This window comes from Tasmannia lanceolata, unplaced genomic scaffold (assembly GCF_043159265.1).
Source record: "Tasmannia lanceolata isolate RefF3 unplaced genomic scaffold, GAP_Taslan_0.1 ptg000015l, whole genome shotgun sequence".
NCBI lineage: Eukaryota > Viridiplantae > Streptophyta > Magnoliopsida > Canellales > Winteraceae > Tasmannia > Tasmannia lanceolata.
This window is the reverse complement of record NW_027518692.1, coordinates 21308031-21323383: the sequence shown is the minus strand read 5'-3', so window position 1 is coordinate 21323383 and position 15353 is coordinate 21308031. Positions and strand designations below refer to the sequence as shown.

At 42.0% G+C, this 15353-nt stretch overlaps 1 protein-coding gene across 1 annotated transcript; it reads left to right on the top strand.

The window, feature by feature from the left end:
* Positions 1-382: 382 nt before the first annotated feature.
* Positions 383-14290, top strand: LOC143891843 (crossover junction endonuclease EME1B-like). The gene is made up of 2 exons (XM_077396351.1): positions 383-730; positions 13989-14290. Exons 1-2 carry the CDS (start codon positions 466-468, stop codon positions 14288-14290), a joined length of 567 nt encoding a protein of 188 aa, XP_077252466.1. The 5' UTR covers positions 383-465.
* The last annotated feature ends 1063 nt before the right edge of the window (positions 14291-15353 follow it).

The window sequence follows — 15353 nt, the reverse complement described above, 5'->3', positions numbered from 1 at the left end:
TTTTGCATAGTGATCACAGAGCATTGGCCTTGTATGGTTCAGAATTGTAGTCTCTCTTTGCCCTTCGAGTTCAGCTTTCAAGTGCGAGTTCGAGTTTAGGGAGTTTTAGGGGGACAGACAGATGCCTTGTGACTTGTGACTCTTAGGTGGCCTACTTTTTGTGCCGACTTCGTGCGCTGGTCCTGTATCCTCAAAAGCGACCCCAACTAGATTAGTGTAGGCGAAAAAGGGTATTGTAGTCATTTTACTAAGCATTAAATGAAGGGGAGATGATAGAGATTCGCCCCTTTTTCTTTCGTAGGCGCCCCACTTAAAAGGGTAGTCCAGGAAAGAAAAAGAGGGCTACGGAGACACTTTCGCGCTTAAAAACGAAGAGGCCCATTTTTCAAGTTTGGAGGGTGCGTTCTTCTCTTCAGTTATTTCCCTGAAAAATAGATCGAACCTGGTTTCTGCCCTAAATCTGTAATGGCAGAATCTCTAGCCGTGGAAATCCCATCGGACAGTGATGATCCATCCCCCTTCCCATCTCGAATAAGAAAGAGAAAGAACGTGAGAGGAGAAGAAACTTCGTTTCTCATTCTCGACGATGATCCCACACCCCAAAAGCCGGGTCCCACGAGCACCCCCTTTTTTGTTCTCGACACCCCTCTCTCAAATCCTTCCCCATCAGATTCTTCCATTGTTAAATGCACGGCCCGATTTTCCAAACCCACGGAGGAGAAATTATCCGGTAAGTTCATACTCATTCTCCGCAATTGAATTAGTTATGAAATCCATTCCTTTCCATGATTGGAATGAATTAGTTTAGATGGGTCCCAGTTGGGGTGGAATAAATTAGTTTAGATTTTAGCTATTTGTAGGATTTGCTGTGTAGTTGTTTGGTATGTGTAGGAGTATTAGAGATAAGGGTTAGGGTTTCCAGATTGTCTTGGGTTAGAGATTTAGATGAAGAAGTCAAGTGGGTTTTCTATAAATAACATGTAAGTAGTCTTTTTCAAATCAATGAAGAATTTTATCCCAGAAATTGTGTCGAGGATTGACCCTTCCCTCGAAGTGGGTCAAGAGGCTGATCTTCCCTCTAAGAAGATCAATCGCGTTGCGAACTGATTCGGGTTCGTAACTGTTGAGAGGAGAAGAGATTTGAGAGAAAAGGAAGAAGTTACGTTTTCTCCCCCTTACTTTAGTATTTATATATAAAGAGAACATACAAAGACCACTATGCCCTTAGGCTATGCAATACACCTTCTAACACTCCCCCTCAAGCTGGAATGTATATATTGTACATTCCAAGCTTGTTACATATGTCACTCAATTTTGTATAGCTTAAGGGCTTTGTGAACACATCTGCTAACTGATCAGCAGATCTCGTGAAAGAAACATGAATCTCGCCTCTTTGTATCCTTTGGCGAATGAAGTGGCAATCAACCTCTATATGCTTGGTTCTCTCATGAAAGACCGGATTGGTAGCTATATGAATTGCAGCTTGATTGTCACAATACAGCTGAGCTGGAGCAGATGAAGAGAAACCAATCTCTGAAAGGAGAGAACGTAACCAAATAAGCTCCCCACTGGTATGAGACATAGCACGATACTCTGATTCGGCACTCGACTTGGAGATTATGTCCTGCTTCTTACTTTTCCACGACACTAGATTGCCACCAACAAAGGTGCAATATCCAGTGGTAGATCCCCTATCTGCTAGAGATCCTGCCCAGTCTGCATCACAGAAGCCTTCTACCCGGGTATGACCATGCTTCTTGAATACGAGTCCTTTCCCTGGTGCTTCTTTCAAGTAGCGAAGAATCTGAATCACTGCTGCCCAGTGAGAAGTACGGGGTGAGCTCATATGTTGGCTGACTGAGCCAACAACAAATGATATATCTGGACGAGTGACTGTAAGATATATGAGCTTACCCACCAGCCTCCTATATCTGCCAGGGTCATCTAATAAATCTCCTTCTTCTGGAATAAGTTTCCCATTCGGGTCCATGGGAGCAGACGCAGGTTTTACTCCAAGGTGACCTGTCTCCTCAAGAAGATCTAGTACATATTTCCTCTGTGAGAGGGAGAGACCTCCAGTAGAATATGCAACCTCAATGCCAAGAAAGTATCTGAGACGACCCAAATCTTTGGTTGAAAACTCGTTCTGCAAGAAGGTTTTCAACCTGTGTATCCCCTCTGAATCACTGCCTGTAATGATGATGTCATCGACATATACTATCAATAGCACACAACCAGTAGTGGAATGAGAACTGAAGACGGAGTGATCAACTGCACATTGCTTCATACCATAGTGCATGATAGCATCACTGAATCGTCCAAACCAGGCTCTAGGAGACTACTTGAGACCGTATATAGACTTCTGCAACCGACATACTGAGGAGGACATCGCCCCCTGAGCAACATACCCAGGAGGTTGCTCCATATACACCTCCTCAGTAAGCTCACCATGTAAAAAGGCATTCTTGACATCTAACTGATGCAGAGGCCAGTCATGTGTAACTGCAAGGGATAGAAGAACACGAACAGACAGAATCTTAGCTACCGGCGAAAAAGTCTCTAAATAATCAACACCAAAGGTCTGAGTATAGCCTTTTGCCACCAACCGCGCCTTAAGGCGCTCAATAGTACCGTCAGGTAAGTGTTTGACGGCATAAACCCAGCGACAACCAACTGATCGAGCCCCAGGAGGAAGAGGAACTAACTCCCATGTCTTATTGGCCTGGAGGGCCTCCATCTCAAGATCCATGGCCGCACGCCATCCCGAATGATCAAGTGCAGCTGGTAAAGACTGGGGCAAAGAAACAAAGGACAAAGAGGAAACAAAACTCCGAAACATCGGGGTGAGAGAATCATATGAAATAACAGAGGAAATAGGGTGAGCAGTACTGTGAGAACGAGTACGAGAAGCAATGGGAGAATCTGAAGAAGGAGTAGGAGAGAGAGGTACCTGAGATGTGGGGGGTGTGATCTCAGGCTGCAAGGACGATGGCGCAGGCAGAGGAGGATGAGCTGTAGATCTCGGTCGACGAGGATATGTCTGCGGAGGAGCGGGAGGAGGAGCCTCAGGAGCCTTAGGAGCCTGTAGTGAAGAGGAGGGATCACAAACAGGAATAGTCTCATGAACTAATACAGGAGGGGATAGGAGAGGAGCCGGAAGGGTGGGGAGGGGAAGAGGAAGGTCCGAGTCAGGAACTGTGGAAGGAGTCTCATGAGAAGATACAAAGTAGGACTCAGACTCGAAGAATGTGACATCGGCAGACACAAAAGACCGACACAGGCGAGGACTGTAACAGTGATAACCTTTCTGGGTACAGGAGTACCCAAGAAAGATGCATCGTTCAGCCCGAGGGTCCAGCTTATCAAAGCCAGGACCAAGGTGGTGAACAAAACACACACACCCAAAGACCCTAGGGGTGATAGGAAAGGGGTCATGACCAGGGTATAACACATCAAAGTGGGAAGAGCCACCAAGAACCGAGGATGGAAGCCGGTTGGCAAGGTGGCATGCAGTAAGAACAACATCACCCCAATAGCTCTTGGGAACTCGCATCTGAATAAGAAGAGAGCGAGCCCCATCAAGTAAAGAGTGCATCTTCCTTTCAGCCACACCATTCTGCTGAGAGGTGTGAGCACAGGAAGACTGGTGGGGAATACCCCGACTGGAAAGAAAGTCCTGGAACCCATGGGTAGTAGAGAAATATTCTCTAGCATTATCTATGCGCAAGCATTTGAGGGTACAATCAAACTGATTGGTAACCTCAGAATGAAAAGTATGAAAAGCAGAGAAAACCTCAGAACGATCGTGAAGCAAATACAGCGAAGTCATGCGAGAATAATCATCAATGAAAACAACAAAATATCTATATCCAAAAATAGAAGGAGTTCTCAGGGGACCCCATACATCAGAGTGCACTAAAGCAAAAGGGTGCGAGGCCCGACTAACAAGCCTAGAGGGAAAAGACACACGGTGGTGTTTTCCAAGTTCACAGGCCTCGCACTGAAAAGACTGAATAGGAACAGAAACTATAGAGGTGCGCCGTTAGCGCTCAATGCATGGATGACCAAGGCGGCAGTGCCACTGGTAGGCGTCGACAGAACTGTGTAAAATGGTACGGGGGGACCTCCATCCAGACGATACAACCCATCTACCTCACGTCATTTACCAATCGTCCTCCCAGTCGCAAGATCCTGTAATAAGCAATAAGATGGATAAAATGAGACATAGCTGTTAAGATATTTAGTGAGCTGACTGACTGAAAGTAAGTTAAAGGGAGACTGGGGAACACAAAGCACAGAGGAGAGGGTAAGACCAGGGTAGGGAGAGGTACTCCCTGTACCAGAAATGGGAGTAGTACGGCCATCAGCGAGGGTAATAGACTGAGAGGAAAGAGGGTGAAAAGACCTGAGTGATGATAGAGTACCTGTCACATGGTTCGAGGCTCCCGAATCAATGATCCAAGAGCTCGAACTACTGAGAAGAGAGGCAGGAGTGTTACCTGGCTGTGCAAAGCCAGCACTGGGAGGATGGGCGGCCAAGCGTAGGCGATGGAGCTCATCATAGTCGGCCTGAGTGAAAGACGGTACAGCAGGGCTGGAGCCGAAGGAAGATACTCGAGGATCAGAGTCTTTCAGAGTAGAAAGGTGCGCTGATCGCCCGAACTGAGATGGCGGCGGGGGACGACGCTCAGGATGTAGCACATAACAGGTCTCATCACGGTGGCCCTTGCGCCGGCAATGTGTACAATATGGACGAGGTCGGCCACCATATCCCCTGTCACTAGAGAAATCCGTACCCATGGTACGTCCGCCACGGCTAGAGTCACGGCCACGGCCTCTGCCAAACATCCCACCACCACGGGCAGGACGATCTCCTACTGCATATGCCGCGGTAGCATGACCATAAAAAACAGCAGGAGTAAGAGAGGCTCCACCTAGACACTGTTGTGCCCGCTGATAGACCTCCTCGAGGGAAGGCATAGTGCCAGAACCATAAATCTGCTGGCGAAAAAACATAAACTCGGGGCCCAAGGTCTCGAGAAACTGAACAACTTGAAGCTGATCCCGCTGCCGAGCGGCGACGGCTAAGTCTGTCGTCAAGGGCATAAAAATATCGAGTTGCTGACAGTGAGAGACGAACTGACCATAGTATGTAGAAAGAGGGGTGTCACCACGCTGAAGATGCATCCACTCAGAATATGTGGCACTAATACTAGACCTGGCAAAAGTGACCCGTGCCCGCGGGTCGACCCGGCCCACCCGCAAATTTGCGGGCACGGGTCTAAGTTTCCGTGACCCGTCAAAAACCAACCCGCGGGTGACCCAACCCGCAAAAACACGGGTCGGGTCGGGTCAACCCGCGGGCACCCGCATTTTTACAGTATTTTTTAATCTTTTTGAGAATGTTATCATCACTGCTGTTTGTTTTTTTATGAGTAACTCCTCACTTTATAAAAAGTACGGTATGTCCTGCACCGTAGGATTATCCAAAGTTCCAAACCGTCCATTAGATGGGCCATACCCTAAATAGGTTATGCCCCAAAATTATTTCCATCGGTTGATTCTAACCCTCCGATCTATAGAGGGTTAGGATCAACCCTCTAACATTCAGATTGGAGGGATAGGATCATCCTATGGAAATGATTTTTGGAGCATAACCTATTTAGGCTATGGCCCAACTAATGGACGGTTTGGATCATCCTATGGTGTGGGCCATACATAAAGTGAGAGTGCCCAGTAGTGTTGATAACATTTAAATGTGGTTTTTATTTTATTAGAATTTGCTATCAAGCTTCTCCTTTGGCAATTTCTCGGCAAGTGGCCTTTGTGTATGCAAAGATGCGCGCATCCAAATGTTGCTAAAATGTTCCTAGAAAATATGTAAAAAAGTAATCATTACACCACAAAAAGTAAATTAGCTAAATTATAAAGTTTTGAATGAAAAATTACCTAGAAAGGGTTATAAAATTTTAAAATTATGAAAAAAATACCAAATCACATATTGGAGGTTATGACAATTACGGGCAAATAGAGGCTGTCAAATCAAAATAATTATTACAATCCCATATTTGCGGGTGACCCGCGGGTTGACCCGGCCCACCCGCGGGCCGCGCGGGTCACGTAAATTTTGACCCGCCAAAATGCGGGTCATTTTCTCACCCGACCCGTGGACCCGCACCCGCATCACCCGCGGGTTGACCCGGCCCGACCCACCCGTTTGCCAGGTCTAACTAATACGGGAGAGGTTACCGACGCCTGAAAACATAACCGCAGTATGATCCCAAATCCTCTTTGCAGTCGGAAGCTGCATCATAGTCCCTGAAATCTGTGGGATCATACTCTGCCAGAGTAAACTACGGATATGAGCATCATCCGTTTTCCACTGCTCATAAGTGGGATCCAAAACCGCAGGAGGGTCACAACGTATGGTGTAGACCTTCCTTTTGGCAATGAGATAAACTTCCACCGCCATTTTCCAATTCATATAATTGGAACCATCAAGCTTGACCGTGGTCATCGGGAGGAAGGAGGCATCACCCGATGAAGTGGAAATAGGGGTGGAAGAAGAAGATGTTTGCCCGAGAGAGGGATTGTCTACAATAGGAGGATCCATAGAAGGAACGAAGGCGAACTAGACAACACACGACGTCAAAGTAAGGGACAAGAGAAATGAGAAGGCCTCTAGGGCATAAAGATACCACTATGTGTGGTGAGAGAATGTGGCGCGACTCCGACGAATGAGAGGAGAAAAAAAGACATAATAGGGCCTCTAGGGTAGAAATGGAGAAGATGAAAGGTCGGAGTCGCGGAGCGAAGAAGAAAAAGAGGGGCGGAAGAAATTTAGACCATAGAGAGAAAGAGGGTTAGAGATTTAAGGTTTCACGAGGGATAGGAAATGGGATTAGTAGGGAAAAATTAGGGTTTTAATGAGGGAAAGGAAGGGAAGGGTGGAAATGGGATTAGTAGGAAAAAAAGAAGGAAGGGAAGGCTGTGTCTGTGAGAGAGAAGAAGAAGAGGCTGTCGCGTCTGCAACTTAAGAATCGATCGAATCGTCTGCAAGTTGCAGCGTGAGAGACTGAGGGAGAAGAAGAAGAGACTTTTTCGTGTGAGAGACTGAGAAAGAGTCGACATCGATCGAATCGTCTGCAAGTAACTTGCAGCGTTTGCTGAGAAGAAAACCCTAAAAACTAAAAACTCAAAGCCTGGAGTGTGAAAGTAAGGCGGAAAAAGAAAAAGAAAAAATTTGGGCTGGTAGGGAGGAGCGTGATGGAGGGAGGGAGGAGAGAAGAAGGAGAAGGGGAGCTTCTCCAATGGTCCCTAGGGCACAAAAACCCCTAGGGCTCTGATACCATGTTGAGAGGAGAAGAGATTTGAGAGAAAAGGAAGAAGTTGCGTTTTCTCCCCCTTACTTTAGTATTTATATATAAAGAGAACATACAAAGACCACTATGCCCTTAGGCTATGCAATACACCTTCTAACAGTAACAAATTGGACCTAGTTTCTCTGATTTGTACCAATTTCTTATCGTTTATGCATATTTCATTTCTATTCGGTGCCATGATGAACGCCTTTGCAGTACAAAATTGCATATATGGAAGCTATAAATCCATTCCTTTTCATGATTGGAATATTTCACTGTTAGGGTTATTTTGAAGAATTTGGATTGCCCGAGATTCTTTGTCCACCCCCCCCCCCCCCCCCCCTTCTATTTTAAATATGGTCTCTAGGGTTATGGGTGGTGCTTTGTGCTCTTGATTACTTCCATTGAATTATTGATTTGTTGGATGGAAATGGGAAATGATTTCAACACAACCATGTTTTGATACAAGACGCTCATGTTTCTTGTCTTTTAGTATTTAAAGAGCTGTAAAATGGGTTTTTACGGTTCCCAAAAAGCACTTACATGACAATTAAATGCTAAAAGACAAGATACATGAGCGCATGTATCAAAACATAGTTGGGCTGAAATCATTTCCAATGGAAATTTAAAGGACGAAATACTTATTCTAATTGAGAATGTTTGTAAACGGCTAGTTATCTAGCCTGGATGCTTTTTTCCCCCCATGATAGGGGTTCCAAACCCTGTTGAATTGCTCTGCTCTGATACACGATTTACAACTTGTGGTCGATCTTCTTCTATCTTGATCTTCTACAAAGTTTGAATCTACAAAGCCAACCATATCCAAATTCTGACTCTCACCATAAAATATAGCAATCTCGGAAGTACCCTTCAAGTACCAAAAGATCTACTTCACAACATTCCAATGATCTCTCCCCGGCATCTATCTACTGACTACACTACTCACACTGCTGGGTAATGTCAGGTCTAGTTGTGCACCATGAAAAAATATGGCTCCTCACTGCCAATGAATATGGTTCACTTTAACAACCTTTTAATTGACCATTTTCTTCAAAAAATTTACAACCGTCTTCATCAAACATTCCCATGAGGCAATGACAGGAGACTCTTATGTAGATATGGTACGTGTCAACTCTTATGTAGATATGGTATGTGTCAATTGTCTTCATAAAAAAACGTATGAATGATGCCTTCAAACTTAGTAATTTTGACATCTTGAGGTCCAACTAATTTACATATGTTTTTATCAACCATGTAAACAGTTATTCCATCCCATGATTGGTACTGATATAACCGGTCATTACATGGTGTCATGTGAAAAGTAAGTGCTAGAATCCAAAATCCACTCATATTGTAGATTTTCTCGTGGGAGAACATATAACAACACCTCACTATCCTTGGATCATATGCTTTAATCCGCTAGATTTCTTTGTGAACATTTTGAATCTTGCATATGTTCATGAATCATATTTCGTCACATGAAAAATTGGCAGAGTTAACACAAGAAGAGAACGGAGGGAACATGAAACATGAAGTAGAAAAGGAAGGATAAATGTGGCTCGAATGCGACACCAACATCCTGATTATAACTTGAATTAGAACTAGCATAAGCAACTGAAGTTTTCAAAGTGGCGCACAGTTACTGCCACTACACTCTCAACAACCACCAATTGTCTTCCTTGTCTTCAAATCTTGAAAAACACTATATGAATAAATGGAAATTATAAAACAATTCAAGGAATTTGTCAGACTAATTTCAAATAATGAATTATTGAAGTATTAGGAACAAATGAATAAAATTGATATTGTGAAACTTGGACCGTTCCCTTTCCTTCAGTGGTAGAAGAAGACTTCAGCTAGTCTAGGACTTCCCCCAAGGAATACATAGGGAGGCAAAATGGTTGTGCTTACCACATGCGGAAAGGCAATAGAATTAATGACCCATGAGAACCTATACTGGAATATTAGCATGAAAAACTGATGGGACGGGACTTTGTTATAAGGTGGATACATTAGCTAATGCATTAGCTAGAGAATATTTTTGCTATTGAAGGGTCTTGTTGGTATTTTGTAAAGTAATGCTTATTGGTTTTATGTGTTGTAATTTTGTAAAGTTACCTTTTGTAATTTTTTTCCATAGTGGAAGAGTAGAATATTTTCTTCCCACATAAATTTCCACTTTTCCTTTTTTCTATTATTCTGCTTTAAATGATATCAAAGCTTTGAACTCTAAATTAGAGGAAAATTTTCGTTGGGATTGTTTTCTCTAGATGTATGACTATTCTTTATAGCCACACATCTTCTTACAGTTTGAATAGCCTTGGTTGTCAGCATAGTCACAAATATCTCTGATATTTTTACAAATATCGTGATTTTTTTTTATCAAACGACAAATCCCAAAATTTTCCCAAGATTTCGAAAAGTCATCGAGATATCTTCATACTTCATTTTTTACCACAAAAATATCGTGAAAATGTCATGTTAACTTCTTAATATATTTGTTTTCATAATTTTGTTCTTAAATTTTATACTCAACTCAGCTCAACAAAGCCTTTGTCCCAAACTAGTTGGGGTCGGCTAAATGAATCCTTTAGAAAAATTTCATGAAGAAGGAAGGAATCTACCCGGCTCTAGTTGGGTTCTTCTACGTGGATAATTTTCTTCCACTCTATCCTATCCAAGGTCATGTTCTCTGTTATGTTCCTAGCTATCAAGTCTTTCCTCACTGTTTTTACCCAAGTTGTTTTCGGTCTGCCCGCTCTTTTTACTCCATCAATTTGGCACGAGTTGCCTCTTCTCACCGGAGCATCGAAAGGCCTATGTTGGATATGTCCAAACGATCATAAGCGGTGCTCTCTCATCTTCTCCTCAACTGGTGCCACCCCCACCTTTTTGCGAATGTCTTCATTTTTAATTCTATCTAAGCTTGTGTGGCCGCATATCCATCTAAGCATTCGCATATCTGCTACACTCATCTTATGCACATGCTGCTTCTTGGTGGCCCAGCATTTTGAGCCGTACAGCATGGCTAGCCTTACAACTGTCTTATAAAACTTTCTCTTCAATTTGGTAGGGATTTTACGATCGCATAGAACTCCTGAGGCAAGCTTCCACTTCAACCAACCTGCTCTTATTCTATGGTTAACATCCTCTTCAATCTCTCCTTCCTTATGTAGAATTGAACCAAGATAGCGGAAGATATCCCTTTTAGGTACCTCTTGGCCAGTCATATTTACTACATCCTCGTCCCGCCTCCTTACATTACTAAAGTTGCACTTCATATACTCTGTCTTAGTCCTACTCAGTCTAAAACCTTTGGATTTAATCCTATAGAAAATTTGTTCTTAAATTTTATATTTTTATATATTTTATTTTTCCTGTTTTCCCTAATATAAACCTGAAAATAACAAAAAATTTAAGATATCCCGAGATACATTTGTGATTGAGAAGGTTCTATGTTAGGTTGTAAGCTTGGAATGTCTTGGGTATTTCAAAGGAGGATAGATAATGTGATCCTGAACTGGCTCGGTGCTTATAACGGATGCATTGGACAACTATTTTGGACGGCAATACCCTATGCAGTAACGTGGCACATATGGAATGAAAGGAACAACCGCATCTTTTCGGGAAAATGGCGGGCTCAACAATATATTGCTATGGACATAAGAATTTCTTTAATTCGATGGGCGGGCTCAAAAGTAAATATATCTTATCCTGTGGGATCCATATTGCGGAATTGGCGTGTGGTTTGTTCCGAGAAAAGGCGTCGCGTATCCTTTGCCCCTATTTGGTCCCCGCCACAGCCGGGATGTATTAAACTCAATTTTGATGGAAGCTCATTCGGAAATCCTGGTAGGAGTCTTCCGTAACCATACTGTCTCTATCATTGCATCATATTCTGGCCCTGCCGGAACATGCAATGCCAATGAAGCGGAGGTGTCAGCTCTTCGATTCGGACTAAAATGGTTCATCAATCAAAATTTGGGTCCTCTGATCGTAGAAGGTGATTCTGCGAATGTCACCGCATGGGCAACTAATCGATGCGGTGGTCTGTGGAGATTGGCGCCCAAGATTGACGAGATCAGAGCTCTTGTCAGCATTGTGAAGCCGTATATTGAGCACATGTGACGAAGTGCGAATTCGATGGCGGATGCGTTGGCAAAGCATGGGGTTAATCTCGAGTCTGTATGTATATTGGAGGGATCATTAGGATGTGGTAGTGGGTAGTGGCTTTCTTTGGATGTATATAATGGGCTTGCCTGTTTGGACATCTTGTCCCTATGATTGTAAGCTCGGTTTGAAGTAGATAAAATTTGTTACCTTTAAAAAAAATGTTAGGTTGTAAGCATTTTTTGTTAGTTGTTTTGTTTTGTTTTTTGTTTTTGTATGATTTGATCTACTTGTCTTGTGGTGCATGATTTTGCATTTTCTTCCAAAACGGTAGTGGGTCTAGTTGTTTGTTGAGAGTCGGTTTGTTAGATGATATAAGGGATGCCCCTATTTTTGTTTCTGGATTTGATATCATACAACTTTTTACAGAGATACGGTCCTTCAAAATTGGGTTGAAATGTTCTACTTTATATAATTGGGTTTTTTTGCAAAAGCAGTCTTCTACTTTGTTTTATTTGCAAACAGAGTCTTCTTGTCCGACAATTTGCAAATAGAGTCATAACGTTTGAGTGAATTTTGCAAATCAGGTCATGTCATTGGTTTGTGACCAAAATGCCCATGGTAGATTTCTTTACTCATAAAAAGACCAAAATGCCCTTGTATTTAAAAAGACAAACTACCTTATAAAAGACCAAAATTCCTTCTGTATATACTAGCATTCTTATACATGAAAAGACAAAAATTACAGGGCATACATGGGCTCATGTGGAGATCGCGGGACCTACCCAATCATAGCATTTTTTGCCTATGCTATGCATAGGTGTAAAAAATATGAGCCCACCCTATCACAACATAATCTGTAAAATTGTGAACCCTACGCTGTACATGGGCTCTACGCCTCTACCCCATAAAAACATAAGTCAACTTGGTGGGCTCGACCTGATGCATGGGTTTGAGTTGACTTGGTGTGACCGGCATGCCCTATCAAAACATATCCGTGAGCATCATGGGTATTTTGGTCTTTTTCAAAAGAAAATTTTCATCTTTTCAGACCCAAAGACATTTTGGGCTAGTTAAGAATAAAAAAAATTCTACGGTGGGTATTTTGGTCATAAACTGATAGCATGATCTGATTTGCAAAATTGACCCAAAAGTGATGACTCTACTTGCAAATTGTGGAACTAGAAGACTCTTTTTGCAAATAAAGCAAAGTAGAAGACTTCATTTGCAAAAACCCCTATATAATTTTGAATTGATTTGTCACTTTTGTTGCTCCTCAGTGCTTTTCCATGAGACTGATGTTTTCTGTTAGTTTTGGCAGAAGAAAGGAAGTTCGGGTCATTATTTGTTTGTGATACCAAGGATGGGAGAGTCATTGTAGTCACTCAGACAGAGTCCAAGTACCGTGAAGTTAAATGGAGAAAATTTTCTAAACTATTCTCAGCTACCCATAACTGATATTACTGATTCTAAGTATCGTGAGTTGGAAATTTGGAATCTAAAAACATCACAGTGTTGGGATGATTATTAAGCTCTACGGGATCATGAAACAGAAGAGGCTTATTGTTTCCTAAGACTTCCAATGAAGTTTTGGAGACAATAAATGAATTGAATAATTTTTCCATAACATAGGGCGATGCAATCTGGTTTACTATCAGTTTGCTTCTAAGGGATTCTGGGTTTTGTGCCTTTTCTAAACCTAGGGCTTATGTTCTATTGACTACCACTTGATATGAAACTTCCTCACTCAGTTAATTCTCTGAATAGTCCTTGTCCATTTCAAGACTCAATTCTGCGCCCTTTTAGCTCCTGCACAAGCATTTAGGTCATATTCTTGCCCTATTATTGGTGAAACATTTAAACTCCATTATGCTATGGAGACTCATTAGGGATCATCTGTTGCAAGTTAAATTTCCGACCTATTTCGCACACACAGTTTCTGATCCCACTAGCTGCTTCTATGTGCATTCCTGAATACCGTCGTAATTTCTAAATCTGCCAAAATTGTTTCTCGGGCTCATTAACTTGGTTTGGGATACTGTTTCATAGATTGACTTCTTCCTTGCTTTGTCGTTTATTGAAATCATGTGAGGCTTTGTTCATTACTCGGTAAATATGACTTTTTGGTGTGGTTATCAACTTATGATCTAGGACACCCTTTTTCCCTTTTGTCGTTATGTGTTTATGTTAACTGTGTCACTCAAACCTGGTGATGTATTTACTATTTAGCTATTGCTTCCCCAATGGAATAAAATATTTTCCATTAGTTTTCTTATCAGTAAGTATTTGGAAAATATGTATATTTCGTAATGCCCCTTTTGTCGTTATGTGTTTATGGAACTGTGTCACTCAAACCTGGTGCAGTATTTACTATTTAGCTATTGCTTCCCCAATGGAATAAATTATTTGCCATTATTTTTTTATCTGTAAGTATTTGGAAAATATGTATATTTCGTAATGTTGATTTCTTAATTCAGTGACAATTATGATCACTTTGGTCGCTCTCATGTTTGACAGGAATTACTGGTTTGATATGTTTGGAGTCTGACAATGAGTCTGAAAACAGCTTTCAACGTGGAAGTTCAAAGGAAAATGAGAACATGACTGCAAGTTTCGGTGTGACAGATCGTTCAAAAACAAGCTTCTCTAAATCTGCGAGTTCTCTTGCTGGAAGTTATAAAAATGACTATATTGGACCTTGTTTCCCTACAGAACTAGGCGCCATAGGAGGTGGTGATAGTGAACATTTTCAGTTCTTAACCAAGACTGGTTTTGTTTTTGAAGATAAAAGTGCCTTTGGCAGTGTCAGCTTAAAATAAATTTTAAGCACATTTTTTTGTGAGCATCTGAACAAGATAATGAAAGAAAGCTTTATTCACTATATGCTTTTGTGTATACAAGGTACAAACATTTATAGGTATTACAGATATTTCTATTCCCTTGATTAGGGGATATCACACAAGAATAATGGAAACCTATACATGCAATAATCTATACAAGGCATCTGTGAAAAGGAGAATAATCTATATAAGGTATGTGATGTATGTGTGAAATGGCAATAATCTTATACAAGACATGTGTGACAGCAGCATGCTATACAAGGCCATATTATATATGGCATGTGTGAGCCGCACTTGCCGTTAACACCCCCCGCAAACTCAAGATGCTTTTGAATGCATTTGAAGTTTTGAAACAAGAAAACGCAGACGAGGGGATGAATGAGACTTGGTAAACAAATCAGCAATCTGATGTTCTGATGGTACAAACGGCAAGGAAATTGTCTTCCATAGCACATGATCGCAAATAAAATGACAGTCAACTTCAATATGTTTGGTGCATTCATAGAAGACATCATTGTGAGCGATCTGAATCGCACTTTTGTTATCATAGAAGAGAGGAGTAGGATCAGAAAGAGAAACACCCATGTCAGGAAGAAGCCATCGTAACCAAATCACTTCTGTAGTAGAATGGGCAAGAGCACGATATTAAGCTTCAGCACTGGAGCGAGCAACAACTGTTTGCTTCTTACTTTTCCATGATATAAGAGAATCTCTAAGAAAGACACAAAATCCCGTTGTCGAACGACGATCAGTAACATCAGCGGCATAATCAGCATCAGAGTATGCGTGAAGAGTAAGTGATGACTTTGAAGAGTAGAGGATCCCTTGAAACATCGTGCCCTTAAGGTATCGTAAAATCCTAAGAACGGCAGCAAAATGAACAGAGCGAGGTGCGCCCATAAACTGATTAACAACTTGAACTGCATGACTGATACCAGGTCGGGTAATGGTGGCATGACTGATATCAGGTCGGGTAATGGTGAGATAATTGAGACTCCCAACCAGCTGACGATACAAAGTAGGATTAGGAAGAAGGTTGCCA

Coding starts and splice junctions, on each gene's coding strand:
- LOC143891843 (XM_077396351.1), top strand. CDS start 466: ATGGCAGAATCTCTAGCCGTGGAAATCCCATCGGACAGTGATGATCCA. Junction 731..13,988: donor CACGGAGGAGAAATTATCCG/GTAAGTTCATAC, acceptor CATGTTTGACAG/GAATTACTGGTTTGATATGT.